General features: G+C 39.7%; 1 protein-coding gene across 2 annotated transcripts in view; it reads right to left on the bottom strand.

The window, feature by feature from the left end:
- The window catches only part of LOC110832994 (uncharacterized), a 116,510-nt gene that overhangs the window by 87,216 nt on the left and 5,647 nt on the right, over positions 1 to 23,647 (bottom strand). The window contains exon 1 of one of the 2 annotated variants that reach the window (XM_087351228.1): positions 21,968 to 22,079. The exons of the other annotated variant lie outside the window; for it this stretch is intronic. Coding sequence (XP_087207354.1) covers positions 21,968 to 22,064 — 97 coding nt within the window. The 5' untranslated portion in view covers positions 22,065 to 22,079. Of the gene's footprint in view, positions 1 to 21,967; positions 22,080 to 23,647 lie in introns of those variants that run through there. 2 annotated transcript variants of the gene reach the window in all.

Raw genomic sequence — 23,647 nt, 5'->3', positions numbered from 1 at the left:
AACGTAACAAGATAAACAGAACGTATCTCACCGACGTGTACTGGGAGGGAGCCATGAGAAGCCCAAGAACAGAAAATGAACCTCACTTTGAAGGATTACTCAAGCAAACAAGTGTCAAATACCTCACTAATGCCATATTCAACAGCAAGCATAATTTATTATATCTTATTAAATGACGCGGCTTTTCAAAAATCTGTCCTTATAACTTGTTGCTAGTTGTCGATAATAAAGATTAAATGTTTCCCCAGGTATAGAAAGGGTTTTAAAACTCTGACATATATCCGAAAACATTTTTGAATAATTTATTATATATAGGCACGCGTGTCAAATTTCTACGCAAGAGGGCTCACGGTCTCGGAGATGTAATTTGTCATAAATTAAAGATGACGCATTATAATGAGCAATGTCTATTGTACCACAACAAAAAATAGACGGGAATATTAAATTAAACGAACAACGGCAGACAGGCCACCTTCCCAATCCACATGTTCATTTGAATTCGACGCTACAGAGTACAACTTATGTAGAGAGAAGGCGCCATTAAACAGTCCAGCAATCATCCTCTCGAACTTTGCAACAACTGCAGAATCTGGGTGATCATTTCTTGCGCTGTTAATGGCATCGAATGAAACGGGAAAACAGGTTCTCGACGGGTCAGTGGGCAAGGAATTGGAAGGAGGCAGTTTTGGCCCATTTTTCTTAAAGAAATGAATTACGAATATCTAGGCAGCGATTTGAACCGCAGACCTCCCGAATTTGGCAAAATCTGCAGCATTACCGCTACACAAACCAGCTCGGAATGTCCACGTTCTATTAGGTTCGAGGCGCAAGGTCGCATTATAACGAAACAAGAAATGGTAGATGAGATTTCAGATTCTCACGACGGCGAGTAAGAAGATGACTCTCTTCTGGGATGTTGCGCCGTTTAGTCGGGTAGAAGTTCTCCGACGACACTTCTGAAATGTCGGTAAACTTCTTCCTGGCCAGAAACCGCGCAACATCCCAGGACAGTAGTCTTCATATAATCCGGTTATGAGCAGTAGAAATAATTCAATAAAGAGCAGTGGTAACTATGCCAGCTTCAACGTTCAGCAACTTGGTATTTTAACTACAGAATGGTTTTATGATTTCGTTTCAGCCTCATAGCAAGCAAACAAACAAACAAACAAACAAGGTTTGCTTTCATAAAAATCAATATTTCAATTAGCTGATCTTTGCAATGGAAGCTGCCGCCCGTATTAGTTCAGGTGGGAACAGGATTTTTCATATTATTACGAGCTTTGCCATTTAAAAAGCTGGGCCTCGTACTAATGGCCTCTGCTGCTATCAAACATGACAGTTTCATTACTCATGTTCGTGACTGCAGTTCCTATATCTGTATTGCTGTTGACTCTCTGTTGCAGGAGGGGGGGGGGGGGGGGGGGCAAACATTTACCTGTGCCCATTGGTCCGTTCGGTAGACAATCTTTTACTGGTTAATCGATTCACGCATGCGTAAAACCTGGAATGTTTAACGTACGTACGACTAGAGGAAAACAATATTTTTCAAAAACAAAAAAATAATAATAATAATGATAATAATATTAATAAAGTGGTGAATAGATGGGATAATAATAACAACGAAGCCCGTTAATACAAATTAATATTATGAATCTTTGCTCCCCAAGTCGCAAAATCAAGTCACCACCAATGAGGAGCCCCAGTTAATAAAATAATAAATTAAACTCATCTGCACTTCATAACTAGATCCACGGGAAGACTCCGAAAGACAACGGCGCGCTTACCACTTTTTCGAATTTTGGGGTTCTCGAAATCAGATGATGATTAAATAAAATGAGAAATCTGGATTTACATTTTCTTTTTATAATGGTAGGGTCTTACAAACTTCTACAATCCCAAAGTAATTAACAGTGATAAGACCTTACCTCGCTTCCGACATTTTGAACCGCTTGCAGAGTTACACTTGGTTAGTTAGAAATTACATCAGACTTACCTGTTAAAACGAAATATAATGAATTAGATCTATATCAGTAGACCTACACGCAAGCAATGATCGAGTACTACTATCCGACTTCTGATGTAACATAATATTAAAACTCTCCGCAATTATGACCGTTCGCGCTCTGTAAAAGGACGTCTCTTAACTAATTGGCTTAATGCCGACGTTTCAGAGGATCTTACTGCCTCAATCATCAGCGCTACATGATTCCAGCGCCCAAAAGCAGGTTCAACGAAAGGATGTATCTTGCCAGACGAATAATATCAAATGGTCAAAACAAACTGCACTACGGAATAAGTTCCTTACTTAATTTGTTAACATACTATCACATTTCTAAAATAACCTTGATTGAAAGGCATGTTGGTTTGTATAAAGAGACAAATGAATATCCATTTTAAATACTTTCAATGACCACTGTGGTGTGGCTGTGAGTAGCTATCTATCATGTTTATCACTCAATTAACTTAGTCTGGAGGTAACTTACGTTCAATGGGCATGACATGGATCATATCAAACTGCTATTCTAGTGAACATAAAATCTGCATAGTTGGAGTGAAAGTGTCACGCTTTCCTTTTCATTATAATTTGAGAACAAAACTATATTTAATTTCTTTTTTACAATGATAACACACTTTATGCTTTAATAAGAATCACAGTGGACCAGCAACGCGTTTTATTCTTATAATAGCCTAGGCTAAGAGACTGTAATAAAAACATGAACAGTGCTATTTATTTTCTATAATAATAGCTTTACACCCTGCAGTAACACGTTTAAACCACCTACAAATACCTTCTTACACAAGCAAAAGGTCTATATTCGAGAAATGTAACAAGCATTATCATATCCATAGACCGTAAGACAAATCTTAACAACAGTCACACATGTGGACCTATGGGTGCAAAATGATATTTACCTGGACATGTATCTGGAATCAGAAAGGAGATCCTGAAACATGTATCTACACAAACAAGGATAGAGCAGGCCTCATCTGTCCACATCAAAAAATAAACGAAATCACGACCAGTTTCCTCGTGACGTTACAATAACACGAGTAGCGAAACAAAAGCTTAAAACTACTTCCTACCCTTCAGTTTGATATACTTATCTAACCTACGAGTAGTCTTAACATAAGCAAATATATAATAGCGAGAATTTCCCTTTAAATACGCATGATCACACAAGTCTATAAAAATCGACTATTTTCGGTATACATTCACTGGTATGTTAAAACCAAATTTTAAAAAGAGGTCACTGTAAGCTATTGATCACCATACCGTGCATGAGAAAACTGACCCCCAAGGCTTAAATATAACCCGCCCGTTGTGGAATAATTATCATTTCACGACTTGGATTGCATAACACAGCCAAAGCTCGTATACTCGAAACGAAATAAAAAATACTTCGGACTTTAGAAGGAACGCTTGAATTTATATTAGCCTAAAGCCCTGCGATTTCTTTATCATTAACAGCAGAAGTGAAACTGAAATAAAAATAAAGCACAGTTACGGTGGACTTTCTTTATATCTTTAAGGCAGGGCAATGCAATAAATTAAGCTGCGCTCTGAAGGCGTCCCTTGATGCTGTCTGCAGGAGTTTACAACCTTGTCGTCGTAGGCACATGAAACAATAATCTGAAAACTGGTCGCTGTGGCAACAAAGAAAAAATCCGGGAACAGAACCCCAGCCGTTGAGGACGTACTAGCTGAGCTATTCCGGCTAATTCACAAACCAAACACAAGTATGGACAAAACTGGAAAGCACGGGCTATACTCCAGTTATGAGTGCACGTTCGTTGCGATTCTCATGCGGTGTCTCAATGTCGTTTATATCCAATTATTGCACAAAAATTCTAGGAATATAATCTACTGCTGCAGAGTTCAATCACACTCTATAGAATAGTGAAAACTGTACACAAACATGTTTAAATAAAAAATACAGATCTTAATCACATCTGTAGCCCATGTTATGTCATGTAAGATCTGATGTTTTCACAGCGGTGAGTATGAAGATTTCTGTCTTCTGGGTTGTTGCGCCGTGTAGTATGGTCGATGTTTACCAACGTTTCAGATGTCATACTGCCTCCGTCATCAGTATGACCTCTGAAACGTTGGTAAACATCGACCATACTACACGGCGCAACAACCCAGAAGACAGAAATCTTCATACTCATCGCCCTGATGATGGAGGCAGTATGACCTCTGAAACGTTGGTAAACATCGACCAGACTACACAGCGCAACAACCCAGAAGACAGAAATCTTCATCCTCACCGCTGTGTCGCCCTGATGACGGAGGCAGTATGACCTCTGAAACGTTGGTTAACATCGACCATACTACACAGCGCAACAACCCAGAAGACAGAAATCTTCATGTTATGTCACTTATCAACCTTAAGATCGACTGAGCTTCATACAAAACAGAAATTAATTAGACTACGTAAGACAGACATAAACTAGAATTAAATCCGCTTGGCAACTATTAGCGTATATCTTCTAATACCAAACTTTATCAAAATCCTCAGAGTAATGGAACATGCAGAGTTCTGTATATAACCTCTACTATATACACGTTGAGCATAATAAAATTAATCAACAATCCTGTTACTTTATCCCCTGTGCTTGGTGAACCATTTTATCAGGCACTATATGAAACCGCACGTGTAGGAATGGCATCAGCCATGAATCTGTTTGTTTTACTAATGTATGGGAACAAGGAGCAATTTACTGACTGAATAATTCATGGCGAGTTGCATGCGAGCAGTTTAACGACGCCGGCCAACAGTGGCCAGGTTTTGCACATCATTGGGGTAGCGCGAGCAAACAAAAGAGAGTCGTGATTTCATCCGCGGCACCTGCGTCAGGGCTTCTCAAACCGTGGTCCGTTATGACGCTTTCCTTGGACTATCAAAATACATGCTTTTCTTTCCGATAATTTCTGTCAAACACACACACACATATATCTATCCTACAAGATATCGTCTTAGCGTGGCCCATTCGAACACATTTAAACCTTTACACGATGTTTTATAAATTATTTCCTTATAAAAAAAGATACTAACTCATCTGAAGCATAAAACTAATAAGACGAAAAAGCCTTCTAAAACACAGAAGAGCCGCCAGGATTTTTGCGACTACTCTTATAAAAACAGTGGCACAAACAATTGTCATTATAAATTTCTTCCGTCAAATCCTTGAAATAATTATCCTTTTCGTCGTTCTTCTCAGTCTGTACAGCGAATGTCTGGGTAAAATGTTATCCTGAAGCTACGACCTCCTCCTTCGATATCCTTTCCTATTAGCTATTCATGACAATGTTTCTATGCCATTCTGCGCTATATAATCTCTACGGCTGGAACAGCATCGTAAAGTAACATTAAGAATAAATCTAGCCATGAAATTCGAGAACTACAGTTAATAACTCTCGACTAACCCGTCGGAATATAAATTCTCAATAACATATAGGTCTTCTAAATTAGAGGGATCACTAAACCTTCGAGATAATGTATAAGTATGCATAAATACAGTGAACGCTTCCAGTAAGTTGAAAACCGGAAAACAATTCTATTTTATATATATTGGCTTATTATGCAAATTATTTGTCGGAATAAACTAACCTCTTAAGTTTAGCTGCAGGACATAAAGACAAAATAGCCTCTGTTTTCTTAACAACTTATAATTAGTGTTATTGTAGTCTAGGTAAATAAATGTCTACCAACACAATACTTGAGGAATAAACTTAAACTGTAACTTGGTATACCTAAAGATTCATAGCGTCAAAAGTTTGCTGTAATGTAGGAAATGAGCAAATGATGATGAACCCTTTCGTAGGATTTGAGATTTTCACGGCCGTAAGTCTGAAGATGGCTGAAGGAAGACAAGTATGCATTTATGTCTCCGTCACCAGAAAGTAGGTCTATGACAAAGTCACATAAATATTTTGAAATTCCGGCGCATTTCAAAAAGGCCTACTTGGAACGAATTTAAAAGAGTTTTAAAGCAGGCCGAATTCAGGAAATGCTCGTCATCATTCATCTCGGAATCCTTATTCATCCATCATTCTATTACAATGTAAGGTTTGAAACAAACAATTGTAGGTCTGTTTAATTCATGTGGGTCTGAAACTTGATCTCTCATTCTGAGGAAGACCTACAAAGAGTTTCCTTGACAGCAATGTGCAGATAAAGACTTCAGGACATACGGGAGATGAAACAGCATATGACTGATATCTGATGTGAAGCTTTCACGGCGGCTTTCATTAAAGCCTTCTCGGGCTATCAGCCGTGTTAGTTGGTGATCAATCGTCGACGTTTCGAGGACCATCTCTGTCCTCGAAACATCGGTGATTGATCACCAACTAACACGGCTGATAGCCCGAGAAGACTTTATTAGCATATGACTAATTAAAATTACTCACATAGGAGCCTCATAATTTGTAAAATATAACACATTATCACAATATCAGTTTCTTTCTGTTCCACAAACCTCCATATCTAAAAAATGTACAAGAACAGTTGTAGTAAAACAACTTTCAAAGCATGAAATGAGTAATTTGGACCAAATTAAAATACGTGCATATAAGAGCTATAGCTGATAAAGTAATATGTCAACGCCGAGCAAATGCTTTAGCATATCTGTAACATACCCGAGTTTCATGTTTACGGTTTCCGGAACTACGCATATGTAGAGCTACCCGTTTCATACGCCTAAGAAAAGAAAGTGCTACTAATTACCAAGAAACAAGAAATGAACACACGCAATAAAGTGAGAGATGCTCTCAACAGTAAGCGGAAGGGCGGTTTCGAAAACGAAATTCAGAATCGAAGCTCCGGAAAACAGAAGCGATAAAAGAATATTAGACAAACCAGAGTGGATGAGATGTCTCGTGACAGGCATTTTATATACAATACTGTCGACGGGCCTGATTTCGGAGGCTGTGAAGCCATTAATGAACTATAAACATGGATAATAAAGATGGTCCAACGTTTTTCTTCCCTCGGGCCAAGAATAGTTACCCAGTTAAACCCAATGCCAAGACAACCTTCCTAGCATTATTTTTGGCAACTAACAGCCGATTTTCATTCTTTAAATAATACTTATTCAGAAATTTTCACAAATTACCAATGAATGTGCTCAAATATAAGTTATTAACATTGTGCATAATTCATATGGCCGTTTTCTGGGTTGTGCCGCCGGGTAGTCTGGTAGAAGTTCGCCAACGTTTCAGACGTCCTTGTAGCTGCTTACGTACCTGATTGAACACAGCACCTAACCAACTAACAGACTAAACGAATAAATGAGTACGTAACAGTCATTAACTAAACTAATTAAACCAATTATTAAACTGACCAACGGACAACTTAACCAAGTAACTAATAAGCTACGTAAAAGAATTGATAAAATAGCTGTTTGACTATCTCCATTGTACAGACAACACTCTTATCAGTAGACAGGTATGCCTATTTCACTACTATAGTGAATTATAGTAATTTCATGTCGTTATGGAACGCAAAAAATCATCAATGTCACAATACAAGCCCTTCATGCAAATTTATCGCGAGTCAGTTCATTTGAGATCAAATCTTCGACTCTTGTTATCTCTGATCTATTCTAATATTACGTAAATATTCCTCTAAGTCCCCCCCAATTTGTTTATTTTTCTAAGAAAAATGTTTTGTTTCTTCGATTCCTTCTGACCCATCGCAATCACCTCAACATTAAAGACGCGTGTGCGCTGCAGAAATTACGAAGACCGCTTACAGACCTAAGCAATTTCCTCCGATCACCTGTTACTTCACATCTATCTGATCCAAATAATCCCGAAATTACTTTCATTCATTAGTTTTATTAATGTTCCGTGCTGACATGATTACTTCAGACCAACAAACATAGCCCTAAATATAATAAAGAAATAACCAAATAAATAAATCAACCAGCCTTATTTCAGTAAATCACAATTATTAAAATAGCCAACTGTTTCTGAAAGGTCTTTAACAAAGTGCAGAAGCACTGTGCAGTTGAGTTGCCTTATTCGTGGCAAATCACGCATTACCTGACTTACCTGATGCGAGTTTTACTATACAATTGCGTGATCGTATTCATGTATGAGAAATTTACACCCATGCTCATCATATTTTAAGTCATTCGCCCCCCCCCCCTGTCATGTTGCCGCCAGACCGCCCCCTTGGTGATTACCGCCATGCTCCACCGGACAACAAACAATTCCGAGGGGCGGTATAATGCCTGCCATTCATTGTGTTGGGTGTCCCTCTCAGCTTAACAAAACATTTGTGGGGATAACTACCCCTTTTATCACGGTCAAAGATTGCAATTGTGTGACCAGAGTGTGGCAGTGAGGGGGCGAAGCAATTCAAATAAAACAATTAAATAAAGTGGTAACCTGTACGGACATTTTATATAGACTCAATGTTCGAGTACATTCACTTTCCAGGCTGCTGTTTGCTCGTGTAAGCGACTGGAAATGATTACCCGCGACTGGGTGATGTAGAAATGAACGTTGTTCGGTCATAGGGGAAACAGAGTAACAAAGGACAGCAGACTATTTACATAATGAAGAGCTCCAGAATTTGTACTCCTCACCCGATACTTAAACCAGGATAATGAAGGGAGGAACACAACACAAACGGGAGAATGAAAGACGCAGACCACAAATAAATTTAGTAGGATTTGAAGTTTCACGGCGGTGAGTCCGAAGACGGCTGTCTTCTGGGTTGTTGAGCCATGTAGTCTGGTAGACGTTTACCAACGTCCAACATCAGGGCGATGACTCATCACCCTGATGATGGAGACAGCAAAGACATCTGAAACGTCGGTATATTTATACCAGACTACACGGCTCTACAACCTAAAAGACAGCCATCTTCTTTACACAAAAATTTGGTTGAAAACTCCGTCGACCTCTTGAGACGCGCAGAATTAGAAGGAAGGACAGGCCTTACAGACATAAAGTCCCAGGGAACAGACTGAACTGCGGTTTCTGTGAATCCGGCGATACACCTTCAGGTTTCATAAGAGCAGGGAATTACTCGACCAAATGAAAAGCCATAAACTGCTCAAGAAAACTACCATGGAATTCCTTAGTTTAGTAGTGACAAGTTGGCCAGGTACATACATTTAGGCCTGCATTTTGCTCAGCCTGGTGGGCATGGGTTCTACAGTGTGGGTGGGAAGTAAGTAGGCATTGAGAAATGGTTATAACATCTATATTTCTATATTATAATCATTTCCCAATGCCTACTTACTTCCCACCCACCCTGTAAATAACGGTCTCGAACACTGGCGTGTGGATGTACGAGGTTCGACTCTTCGGCAGGTTACTTACTGCCTGTCATGAGTAAGGGTGATTTTCTTAGTCTCTCCGGACGAAACGCTGGTAGTTAGCCCTTCAAATTCTGAAACTAATATGAATATTTAATAAAGTCAAACTGCTTATGTTATTCATGATGTAGAAACACGTGAGACGGAAAAGACTCAGATCAGACTGCAGCACTGGAAGTATTTAGGTTCAACACCAAAAGACTATTTCAGTGAAAATGACACTCTTAGAAGCAAATACAAAGACTGCTTAAGCCCTGTCTACACGTAACGTCTTATCGTACGTTTTGTTTCATCAGTTAAGATGGTGAGGTAAAACTTACCAAAATCCCATGTCCACACTATTTACGTTTTAGCTACCGTTTTCTGCTCAGTTTCATAGATACCACGGATGAAGTATTACTTGTAGCGATTATTTCATTGTGTCTCGTGAAATTGAAAAGAAAGGAAGTTGTTCGTCGCTCACGGTGGTCTAGAGTATGGTTGCTAAAGAGGGGCAGATTCTCTCATGTGAATTTGCTTCGGGAAATACGTCATGAACCTGAAGACTGGCGTAATTATTTACGAATGGATACGGACACTTATTTGAAATTACTATCGTTAGTAACTCCAGAAATACAAAAAAAAGGACACTACCATGAGAAGGGCTATCACACCCCATGAGAGACTGACTGCTATTCTAAGATTTCTAGCGACAGGTAAAAGCTACAAAGACTGACGTTTTACCGGATAACAATGCTCTAACCGATCCGTTTTCTGAGAGACGTCCGTCTTCATTCAGTTCACGCAAAACGTCCGTTTCTCTGTCCATACGTAACATTTTGACTGATACGTCAAACAAAACGTATGATAAGACGTTACGTGTAAACTGGGCTTTACAGAGCCGATTTCTGCACACATGCTATCCGAGATCACTGTTGCGCGCCAAAATGTTCCAACAATGGGACCAAGGGTTTCCACTGTTGCGCAACATTAACCCCCGGTCACGTAGGTTGCCTACCCACAAAGAAAAAAACGAGAAAGCAGAGAGGCATGGATGGACCAATGAGGTGTTCCAGAGAGTGAAGAACATCTAAGCGTGATGATTTTGGCTAGAGAGCCTCAAAGTACGAGATAAATGCAAATATGGGAAAGATAATAAATAATATGGAACATGAAATATGATATATGAAAGATAATATAAGAACAAGTATTAAAGAGCCTATCTATAAAAGAATCACAATGTAGTTTACTGGAACAGTATACGGTCCAATACTGGGCTTTTTACAAACCTCACAGTTCCAAAGGAAACAACAGACAATAGACAATAGGCTTGCTAGACATTTCTTAGTTCAAGAGATAATGCCTCTGCAAATGTACACACATGATGACGATTAGACTAGCTGAGCATAGTCGTATTCAAGATGCGAGAAGGAGCCTGGATACCAGGCATCACAGCGACTGGCTCCGGAATGGACAACTGCAGTTCGATTACCGACAGGGTCAGCTATTTTCATTTTCTCTTCCTTATCTCTACCAGACAAGTTTTCTTTACCCAGGAGCTCAGCGGCCTGAGCGTGACGCTGACCACTAATCTCCTACAAGCCAACATCCACGCCCTATTCTATACGAAAGGTTTTTAATATAATGAACCACATTAGCGTTATAAGCATAAGAAATGAGGGTGTGACGTCATGAAACCGACCTCTAGTGTCTGGCTAGCGTACTGCTTACATTAGATTGGAACGGGTCACTGTATTATGACAAAAAGCAACGGACAGGAAGTGACGTCGCAAACACAATGGAAAACTGGCAGGTCGAAATTCATCCCATGCATTGTCCAGCCCTTACCTTAGCGTCAGATAGCGGATGACAGTCGCTGAACCTACAGGCTACTCAACTCATACAAACATGTTTGGTCACACCTGAACGGCCTTCGTCCAGAAAAACCGTTTATGCACAGAATAAAATGACAACGTAAACCAATCGGCTTACAACAAGGACCAATTCGTCGTTTTACGAACGTTCAGTTGACAAATAGCCAGTGCTTCTGCACGTTACAAAATTAGTACCCCCACCTCTCTTCCGATGAATATAATAAAGTATCCGAACAACGAAAATACAAAATATCCTGCTGAAATTAGTTCCCACCATAGAACAATACCGCTTCGTTCTGTTTCAATTTCGTTTCCGCATTCCTTTACATGCATGTTTGTTTTATTAATTACTTCTGGTCATTTCACTTGCTGTTCACCTTTGACAGACGCCTATGCATCACACACTTGACTTCTCCTGATAATTATACAGCACCTTATGTTATCTCTGGTCACCGCGTCACCAATAACTGTTCTCAGATATCTGTGAATACAGTTTCGTACAACGAATGACTTTCGAGACGTCTTTCCTTCTTAAAACTACGAGTGAACTCTGAGAAGCAATCGTCAATGATGTGGTTTTCTGGGATCAAGAACGATTACACATCATACATTAGTAGCAGCCGATCGTTAACGATGATAAGGATAGCACGTTCTTGGATGGTCTGCAGATTCGTAAACCTCTCAGGACGTGGGTAGGCCTAGCTTCACATCCGTATTGAATTCTTTGTGCTGTTTTAGTACCCACCTGATACGAAGAAAAAACATGGTGAAGATGGTTGTCTTCTGGGCTGTAGCGCCGTGTATCTGATAGAAGTTTACCGACGTTTCAGAGGTGCCTGTTGCCGCCATCATCAGGGCGACAAGTACTCATCATAATCAACTTCTACCAGACTGCACGGCGCTACAACCCAGAAGACTGATATTCGTGCTTTCAGCCGTGAGATCCTCAAATCCTACTAAGAAACACAGCATTTACCAGAGTTCGCAAATATTACGGCGTAGTGGTTAGAGAGCCTGTTTCGTACAGAAGACGTCTCAGGTTCGAATCTTGGCCCGGAGACATGTGTCCCATACTGAGATTCAAGCATTGCGTTATATTAACCCAGAATAAATCCTTTGCTCATGCTTCTAGATCTTTAAAATGATCATCGCACTTCTCATTCGACGCTGCATGTAGTTGACAAGGCGTGGTTAAATAAATGAAGGAACAAACGAAAACTCAAAAAAGTGTACTATAGACTAGTGTTCAATCGTGACGAGAAAGTGTGCATTCTGTCCAGATACGGTGAACGAAAAGTGAAAAAGAAAGATCACGGCAGTGCTCACGGATAAAAATTCTACAGCAGACCAAATGTGGCCGGGCATGATCCGTTCTGACCAGTTTACCTTTATTTAGAGGGCGGATGGAGCTATTTTGAATGGGCCGTAAGTCGGAAAATCTCGCAAGAAAAAATCTTAAGTTTAACAGCTGGTAAATAGCTTGTTCGCACTTTAAATATAGCCTACTACAGATCCTGCAATAACATTACTATCAACAATAAATACCGATACTAACTCCACGGAGCACAGTACTTCTTAAGATACTTTTAGTTCCCTATTATTCACCTCAAAATTATTCCCTCACCTTCACATCGGTCTTTCAAGTAACGGTTCTTCAAAACATTTCCCCATAATCATTCTGCATGTATGTTTTGTCTCCCCTATCCGAAATACAAAACATCGTACAACATTTTGGAGGAAGTGTTTATAATCCCTTTCCACGTTTTAAAAATTTCACATCCTTACGCCGCAAGTAAGACAGCAGCGCGTAAAAATCTATCGGAAGATCAAAACAAACCTGGGTAGTGAAAACTCAGAAAAAATAATGCAATGGAATGAGGTCAAAACTAAAGCCAAAGACAGGAAAATGTGCGGTACTTTTACGTCATCAGAGAGAAGAGAATCGCGCAAGCCATCATGGTTCAACAGTTACCACCTAATTCCTTTCCACCAACTCATGGCGATATAACGAATGGACTACATCTGATTCAGAGGAAATACCACTTTACAACACGTGTGTACAAGTTCCTTTAACATTTTTCATTTCAAATTGCATTAATCGAGGATAAAACCATCTTTCTTATAACTTTACCATATGCCTGAATAAAACATTTTTGGGTAAAAATCTTGTAACACAAATCCTTCACCTTCAATCGGTACAGACGAGAACCTTAAACTGAGCTATTTAACATATTCTTTAAACAATAGAGGACGGACGTTAAGAATCAATTACACAGAACACACCCATTACTGCATCTCTTTTCTCATAAACTCTTGACTTTTTTTGTATTATTCTTCACGGGACCATAAATAAGAAAACTTGAGAAACAACGTACCACTGCAGTCAGCTTTACTGGATTGCACCACGTAAATTGGTCTAGTTAACAAATTAGAAAATGAAACTTTAGAAAATAAAAAAGAGAATCAGGAATCTTCACAAAACTTCGCGATAAAAGAAAACGTAACCCCCCACGACTTTTTAGTTGTAGCTTGTGTATAAGCAAGACAAGAACGACAGGAGTTACTGGAGCAAGTCCAGTGAAGAGTCCATTGGCCGCGACTAATAAGGAGAGAGTATTTTACTAGTTACGTGAGTGAAATGCACCTCTGCTTTTGACACGATACAATAGAACAAGGCATGAGAAAAACTATATGCTTGCTATATTGCCTTTTGTTCTGGCAGCTTGTCTAAACACAAGAGACTGAGTAGGATTTGAAGTCTTCGCGGCTATGAGTCCGAAGATGGCTGTCTTCAGGGTTGTTGCGCCGTGTAATCTGGCAGAAGTTTGCCAACGTTTCACAGATCCTTGCGATGCCCTGATGATGGAGGCAGTAAGAACCTCTGAAAAGCTGGCAAACTTCTGCCAGATTACACGGCGCAACAACCCAGAAGACAGCCATCTACAAGAGACTGATCCACGTACGAAAAACTCGCTGGATGTCCTGCTGATATCAGAAACACTTGGAGAAGACGTACACATGATCGTCCGTACGCAGAAGGGTAAAAGATCAATTGAAGTAAGACTTAAAAACATCAAAGTGTAACTATAAAAGAATAACTCCATGTAACACAATCATCATTCAAGAACTGACAGTCACTCAACTGGACAATAAGTCCTTTCGTTTATGTAACCTGAAGGTTCACATAATCCCGAAATTAAATTAGATTAAGCTGCTTTTAATCTAGTAACAAACTCACATGCCATTTCTCTACGACCCATTCTGAAGTAAAATTCAGTCTCGATTTTCATACTAATATGACCATTTCGCTTTAGAAGTTAGGTTTAGTCCACACAGAATGGAAAATTTTCTCTTAATCATGTTAATGCTACAAGCCAGCCACTGACACTCCCATCAAACTCTCACCAGTTTAGAACAGATCATATAATGTTTAGCCTCTGCTTCCATGAAGGTGGCAGTCACACAAAAACGAGTGCCTTAAACCGGTGAAATTCATCCTTTTAATCTCACTAGCGAACTCCCTGTTAATTCAACACAGAGGTTTAACACCGTTTAATGAAAGCCTGCCAATGAATACAAAACCTATACAATTCAGTTCATCTTCACAAAGTACTTTAAAGAACCACTTAAATAATACTTTCTTTCCATCTACATCGTTGGTCTACCAAGTGGTCTCTCTCCATAACTAACAGCTTGCCTGAGTATTCAACACATTTGACTACCAGAAAAATTCTTTGCTGTTCATATCCGAAGATTCATCAGCGTCATCATAAAAATCCGATTCCCGAGTAATCTGCACTCCTGCTTCCTATTCGCAAAGCCCCAGGTTCAAACCTCAACCCAGAGGTGAGCTATACTAACTCACACTTTTCGTTGTTTGTATCAGTCTCTCCAAGGAAATGCCTTGATAGTATCTTAAATTAGGCCACGACCGCTTCCTTTCATATTCATTAATCATCTTATCATTCCTATTTCGTAATTTATTACTAGCAGAAAAAAATTAATTCCGGAATCGAGTCTAGTACAGGTAATGATTGACTAAAAATATTGACATGTCAGAGTTAAAAACATTATAGTCCAACAGTTTGAAATTTTATAGATAAATTACACTGCATTCCTAAATTAAATAATGTGTTACAAAAATCTAAAACTCTACACGGGCCGGATAAAAAGGACGGCTGTAAAAATTTCAAAACTAAACCATTCATCTGATACATGTCGTTCCATGTGACACGCAACTGCCAAGTTTTGACATAACAAAGACATTAAAACAAAAGTTTTATTTATTAACGTAATTTTTAAACGGATATGTGACAGTGCACTGGGAAGGAAGTTGAAAAATAAGATGCGTATCAGAAAGTGAGCAAATAAAACACTCCTGCACTGATAATACAGCAGCCCGCAAGACACGGAAGGAGGGCCGAGGCAAATATATTACACGACTTTCCTAAGAATGCTGTCGCATTGCTACGAAGACATAAAAAACTAAGGAAAAATAAAGGATGAGGAATGCCATAAAACTATGTTAAATTATAATATCAGTAGGTAAGATCTAAAAGTACCTAAGAACAAATCAAGAGAGAGGGAAAAGGCAGATCGGAAAACCCAGAGACTGTAAAATAGGGGGCTTAGGACGAAGAAATCTGATAAAATCTTTTACGGATACTCTACCTATATACAGCATTATTACATATCAAGTGGAGCCTAGATACGGATATACAAATGCGTACCTTATATACAACATTTAAATTTGTGTGTGTGTGTGCATTTCTCCAGCTTGGAAACTAACGGCGCCAAGACCGAGAAGATTACAGGCCAAAGCCCTGAAAGCAGTCCTGGGTAAACCTGATAATAAAATGTCTTTCCGCGGTTTCGAAGATGATTAATAGGGTACATTTCTCTTTCCGATTCTTACCAATAAGATGTGTATGTACTTTACGCCCTCATCCGTACACATATATCCATGCTACAAACACTAAGTAACCGAAACTCGATTTGAAAATCATGGCAATAACCACAAACAAATCGTTGTAAAGAACATCACATCTCTATGGTAACAGGCTATAAACATGCCTAATTCTGGTAATATTTATTAGATACTTTACTGTCACAAATTAAGCCGTCGACGGAACGGCCGCCTCAAAAGCAGAGTCCTACGCCCGGGTACGTCATTGACCACATAAACGGGATCGAACATTCGAAACCCGCTTGGAGCTTCGGTGCCTGTCCGCGATTTTTCGCAATTGTCCCAGGCAGGCAGAAGCCTTAAGATGGTTTGACTGTCTCTTCGCCTGTCATACATCTTAACAGAAGAAGCCCTGAGGAGGACTAGAGGCTCAAATAAAAGAGGAATAACATAAAACAAGACCCGGAAGGAGAAGGACAACAACAAAACTGAAGAACTGATGAATAAGGAGCAAGGACAACGAGAATAATGAAGGAAAAGATAAAGGTAAGAGGAAAAAGAAACTGAAAAATAAAAGAAGACAAGTGACCTGAGAATCAAATGAAGTTATTTTCTTTTTGTCAAATGTGTATTTTGAAATGATGCTCGCGTGTCGGAAATACCTTGACTGTTGCTTTACTTGTGACCCCCCGCCCCCAGTAGATGTTCTGGCCACACCCATTCTGCCCCTTCACCCTCTATGGTCAAAACTTGACGGCAGGTTAATTCCACGCAGGCGCAACAATGGGCATATTGATCCTCGTCGTAAACCGACCTCTGGTCGATGTCTTGCCCCATTTTGCACCGCATCAGAGGACCCCAAAACAGCCCCCTCCTTCTCCCCAAATCTTTACGCCTAAATTTAAAAGTAAGAAACCTCTTTCCTACCGCGTCAACATAAAACGCAATTTCAAAACCTTCAATTTTTTTCACAATGAATGCACACACAATGGAAATTGTAGGATGAACTTGCTGTCGTAACTGAAATTTGGAGAAACAAAATTTCAATACGAAATGTTAGTAGGAAGACATCAAAAGAATAAAACCGAGAGACATGGACACACAAAAGGCAAAAATGTTATTAAAATGAATATTATAAAAAGAGTGTGAGGACGTGGACCGGATTAAAGTCACTCGGGATCGTAGCAATGGCGAGCTCTTGTGAACACGGCAACGAACACTCGGGTTTCCTTTTTTTGGGGGGGGGGGGGGCCATTTCTTGAGTAGCTGCGCCACTGCTAGATTTTCACCAAATCATTCATTCTAAGATTAATTCTACGTGGTGGCTATTTTACCAGCGAATACAAGCACAGCACTTTCTAACTTAAAGGCAAGATTAGACCGATTTAAGAGTTTCTGTAGCCTTGCACCACTGACAGTAATCAGCAAAGCCGCAATACCAAGCTGCACGGTCTGCAGTTAACAATCGCTCTCGATTACTCGACAGACGGCTGATAGCATATCGATGTTTATACACAACGTCATTGCTCGCCAGTTGCAAGTAGGTACGAAACAAACATACAAAACTATTCCAAGATGAATTGGAATAATGCACCAGACTGAAACCTGAAACTAACTTTATCTCTAATTCAGATTTTTACACATGCAATGCGAGCACAAATTCATTGAGTGGTTTCAAATGATCGTTTAACAAAAACCAAATGGCATACAGAAATAAGCTTACACCACTGCAAGAAAAATAAAGAAATAATATGTTGTAGCATGCCGGAGAAGTGACGCAACTCCAAACATGGCCACTAGGAACACAACTGTTGACACGGCAGTAAAATGGCGACTCAGTCCGGGAAAGCGAACTGAATTCGTGCATAGATGATTTTTATGGAATTGCCTCAACAAAACACGTTTGAAGTGATCACACATTTTGTTGGATGGAACTCGATCACACATAACGCTTTCTCGGGTTGAGTCGTCATTTTCTGCCATGTCAAGAGCTGCGTTGTGGCCATTATTGGAGGTAGGCCGCTTTTCCCACATGCCAGAAAAAGGTTTCATGAAGTTCTCTTTCTAATGCGTAAACCCAAGCTTCATTTCTACACGTCGTTTAGTTTTCGTTAATCAAATATCTGAAACCTCTCAGATAATTTGTGTTAGGCCTGTTAGAGGTTGAAAGCACGTCATTCCATACGCGTGGTTGATGGCGTGATGTCCTCACTCTGCATTTAGCAACACTAAGCGAGATGGGCAGGAACCAACGAAGCTATGGAGAACCGCTCTGCCAGCGTGAAGCTCAAAGCAGGTGCTGGCTGCCCTTGTGAATAATGGCGATCACAACTGTGGCATTTCAAAACGGTCACACGCCTTCATGCGTGTAATTATTTTAACTTGCACAGTCCACGAGTAGTAAAACAGCATCTGGCGACATTTTATCACTGGTCTGTACAATCTCACAGCATAAAATATCTATTTGTATATCAGCTAAATGCAATGGACACGTGTTAATACGAAACAGTCTACACACAACCAGCGGCTAAAAGGTAAAAATCCAGCCTCTGCCTAAGAACTGTGCCTTGGAGTAAGAAATGGAAAAGGAATTACAACTCCATGCATTATAAATCTCGGTTCTAGAGGGGGCGAGCGGCAACTTTCACGACCCTGCCGTTTTACCGCCGAGAAATGAACCCACAGTACCTGGAGACTGGCTGAACTCCCGACCCGATGCAGATGTGGTGGCAATCATGAAACTCCTACCCTGTCGAGAATCGAACTCCAGTTGCTAAGTCCACTGACACTCACTTTCCCAGGTAGTTTATACCGGTTCTGCACCAAATTCAAACTGCAATGCCCAAGTGTCGTCACACTAAACTGACAATATTTTGTGCGATCGCCATGTTGTTATTCGCGTCTCAGCAAATGTTAAAGTTTTCATACAACCGACGGCAGAAATGTAAGGATTTAAAAGGATACGGTCGTCGCCTAACTGAAACTAAGCCTACTATTCAAGCATCATTCGAACCGTGTACCTTCCGATACGCATTTATAGCGTTCCTATTTTAATTTCTCTGCTGCCACTCAAAGGCATTATTTATTTTACTGGTAAGTTTAAAATGCATGTACGTTCTCATGTATAGTGATAGTATTATGTTGTAATTTATTAAGAACAGAACTGGTAGTGAAACTCCTGGATGTCAATCTAACAGAAAAACGTCCAACGGTTCTCGAACTAAAACATGAGGACAGACAGACAGACATGACCTCCCCTATGTAAGTTAAACGAAGCAGTCGTGACCTATTTTAATGCACTATTCAGGCATCTGCCTGTAGGAACTGAGAAAAACACAAAACTTCAGTCTGGATATCCGCTCTCCAAGACGTAATTTGAAAACAGGAAAATTCGAAATAAGAAGTAGAAGTTCTAACTGGATACTGACAATCACATTACGTGACCTGTAAACTCATTCGATTATTCGTAACACTTTTAACATTTGAGCCACACCAAATTTAAAAGCACCACAGCAAATGGTGTTAGTGCACTGACCTCATAAATTCGCACGACCGCCTTGGAAGTATTATTTATGCTAAGTCTTTAAAAATAGGCCCATAAATATGGGGGCGGATTCTAGTGGCAAAATCTTCATACAAAGTTTACTCAACCATTCGTACTTAGCTCAGAAGTTATTAGAGAAAGACACACGGAAATGGAGAAACAATAAGCAGGCAGGCCTACGTGTTTGGCCATAAAAGAACCAAACCAACAACGCTTAGAAGTTATTTGCTGTTACTTTCTTCTTACTGCACTGCACACATATAAAAAGAAGCGTGGTTTATTTCGCGGTAACATTGAGGAGAGAAAGGACTTTGTGCCTTCTGTGTAAGAAATAATACAATCAACATTCCTATACTTTCTTTATTGCATATCGATTTTTTCAACAAGCTTTTCATAGACTGTTTATTGTATATAATCTTCCAGAGACATTGTACTGAATTATTTTGTCCCAGATCTCATCAATGGTATGGTCTTTCGTCACTGTGATTAGTATGATTTTGCTAACAGATTTATCACACGCTTCAAGTGTGGCCAACCAAAGTATGCAACAGTTTAACGACCACCCTGTAGATATCAGCAATGTTTATAATTGTACGGTCGTTTCCCTCTCCCCCCCCCCCCCCCTCGCAACACTAATCTGTTTTATCGGTGCAATTTAACTAAACGCAGCAATTAAACAGGACACGTGAACTGGCAGATATAATCATTTCCGGATTGGGGCAGATCGTCAACGACGCCACACGAGTAATGAACGGAAAGGCACGCACAGCTGGCAATACGCAGAGAAAAAAAAACGATCAGGGAGTAAGTACCCGAATTCGCAAAAATAATTTCGTGCATCGTCATTCTTTTCTCAGACTGTTGCTCTCATCAACACCAATGGTTGTGGCCTAAATTCAAGTAAATTGACTGATTATGTGGGGTTGGAGGTTCTCACTGCGGTAAAGATGTTGACTTGGGTCTTCTGGGTCAATAATGCATTGGAGGAATGTATTGTCTCCATCCTTTGGGTAACAGGTGGCATCTTCACCTCTGAAAATGGAGGCGATACGTTCCTTCGAAACGTCGGTGACCATCTACAGACTACACAAAGTCAAGTCTGTAAGGGTACAATCAATACGACTGATTATGGGACCCGGACAGGATCAAATTTCGCCGTGTAGTCTGATGATGGAAGCAGCAAGGACCTCTGAAACGTCAGTAACTTCCGTCAGACTACATGAGGCTACAGCCCAGAAGAAATTTATTTAATACAATTCTTGGAAACTTCACAAGGAAAAAAATATGACGGTTATTGATATATTCTACTTTTAGACAAAACACCCCCGTCCCTTTTCTTCCATCGTGATGTCTCTGTCTTCACATACATTTCCTCCAATGACACATTCGACCCCCTTCGCCCCCCACCCCACCTTGTGCCACTCCCTTCGCGTCTCATACAACGCAACCGACTAACCTGTCCGCTCCTTCCTTGCCACGAGGAAAGTTTATACAAACACAGTTGTCACGAAAGAAAGACAGAAAAAGAGAGAAAAATAGAGAAAAATCCAACTGAGGTTTTTAGGAGCCGTTTATACACTCAGCACAGACTATATGCACAGAATTTTCCATAAGCAGTCGGCAGTTATTTAATTTGACAAATTACAAATTTTTATTGAACCCGAAAATTCATCAACTGGACAATGTCCTGAGCCACTTCCACGTAGTTCACAGTTGAACACTGTAAATCTAAGGATAAATTTAAAATTACTCTCCCCATTACGTCTACAACTTCCAACCGACTTTACCCGCTGACCTTCACAACACAAAATTAGTACGCAATACTTGTTTTCCCGCGCATGTTACTTGTCGTGCCATCACATTTTCATTGATTTGCCAGTCCAATAACATTAAGTGAAGAGTACGAACTGTGAAGTTCATCGTTGTGTAATTTTCTCCGTTCCTCTGTAACCTCAGCTTTCGAAGATTTCCATCATTCTCCTCAGCACTTCGTACTAATCGCTCGAGAGCTCTGGTCTTTCTTCCGAGTGACAGTTACGTTTTACGCTGTATAAAAATCTCTTCAAAACAATATTTCAAAATAATAAGCCAGCGATGAGAATTTACCGATTAATAAAACTTTATTATACAACTTAATATTGGTCCACACGAAAGTAGTACATACTAACCACACTACATGAACTTCAGGCATATGTTTTGATGACATGCCTTTGAACGCAGAGAAAACCTTTCGACGAAGTAAGCTTTATGTTTTCTTTCCTGTTAATATTGAAAATATCAAGTAAATACAGAGACGTGGCTTACTTACTTCATTGTATTGGGCGTATGTACCTGGATTGTTATGCAACTTCTCTGACACTACTGTTGTGTGGGGCTTATAACATACACAAACAGGCGTAAATGTTTCTTGCTTACAAGTACACAACATAATGCCGAGTGAGCTTACAGCAGCCCTGCTAAAGTCTCTTCCTGATTATACAGGTCCGCCAACCACCCAAGAGACAAAATAACCCTCTTTGACGGCATTACTGCCAGCTCAGGGTAACCTTTGTAGAAATTGGTCTTTCTTTTGTATGACGAATTTGTATGGGTTGTAAATTATAAATCGGTATGTATGAAGGAAGAATAAACCGTGGCTTCCTTGAATGTATCACGGCATTTCCTTGCAAGTCAGGAAAACGACAAGAAACCTCACAACACCTGGAATTCGTGTACCAATCACATGTCTCTAAACTTCTGAAGAAAACATCTAGCAGTCATTTCCGTTATAAACTTTGCAAGGATCTGAAACCGAACATTCTCCTGTTGCTGACGCATGCAGCACATCCGTTCACGAGTAAACACGGTATTGTCGGTAGAACGGTACGAGCTATAACTTCCTTCTGAACCGTTTTATATCACAATCAAGAAATCGAGTGTGACTGACAACAAGTTGCTGAAGATAGTATATGAACTTAAGAGGGAGGAAGTGACATAACATTTCTAAATCTCCATATAGTGACTGAAGAAAATCACAAAAATATCAATTCAGGCACTCGGGTGTTCCAGGGACACGATAACGGTTTCCTTTACAAGCAGAGCAGAAAAACTCCCATGAATTATTACTAAATATGCCTACGAATTCTTCTTCGATTTCCTCGTAATTTCGTAAAACAGCACTATATTAGAGAACGTCTACACATATCACAGGTTTATGTGGGTCTTACGTCTCTATGTCGTCCAAATGAAAAACTTTTCTTCAAATCTTTCATGTCCGATACAAAATTTCAATCTGAACTCAATCACGCTAAGAATAGGATAATTGGACACAATACTCTCTTATCTGCCATTCCAAGATATAAAGGATTTGCTGGCGGGAAAACATTTACCTATTCTCCATTCTCAATGAATAATGACAACAACTGCTACAGATAACAATAACTTTTACAAGGATTACGTTCAGAAAACTGGTTGAAGTAATCAAGACATTATAGCCAATGTGTTCAAGATCGATGTGCCACATGCTCTTGCTAACATCTGTACCTTACAGAACAACACATAAAAATTGAATTGTCTCCCTGAACGATGTCACAAATCAACAAGACCGTAATCTACTATTTTCTTTCCATTTCTATCATAAAAATCGCATTATAAACGTACCTTCGCTTATCGAAGTAACTGCTGAAAATCCAAATTATAAGGCTTCAGCATGTAAGAATTAATAATAGAGAATACCATTATTGGCTCAACTGGAGGACATATATCAATATTTTGTTGGTGCTTTATAGGTTGGCTGACCAAGCTGAAACGCACATCGAAGATATTCCGTAACATCTCGGGACATATTTAGAAAATACACTGCTAAAACAGTATGAATCAACCCAAATTGTCTTATCTACCTAAACAATCTCAACTAACTTCGTTGCCTAATGTGCATGCGTACACACTGTATCAAACTGAATCATGTCACGGAGTAAATAAATATACCCGACCGCCTTTCCATCGTTTATTTCGTTCAGAGACGTCTTTTTT

The sequence above is a fragment of the Zootermopsis nevadensis genome, unplaced genomic scaffold, assembly GCF_977971745.1.
Source record: "Zootermopsis nevadensis isolate Lab colony 2312 unplaced genomic scaffold, Znev_1.0 Znev_ptg000018l, whole genome shotgun sequence".
In the NCBI taxonomy this organism is placed as follows: Eukaryota; Metazoa; Arthropoda; class Insecta; order Blattodea; family Termopsidae; genus Zootermopsis; species Zootermopsis nevadensis.
The sequence above is the reverse complement of the archived record's forward strand: the minus strand, read 5'-3'. Positions and strand labels throughout refer to the sequence as shown.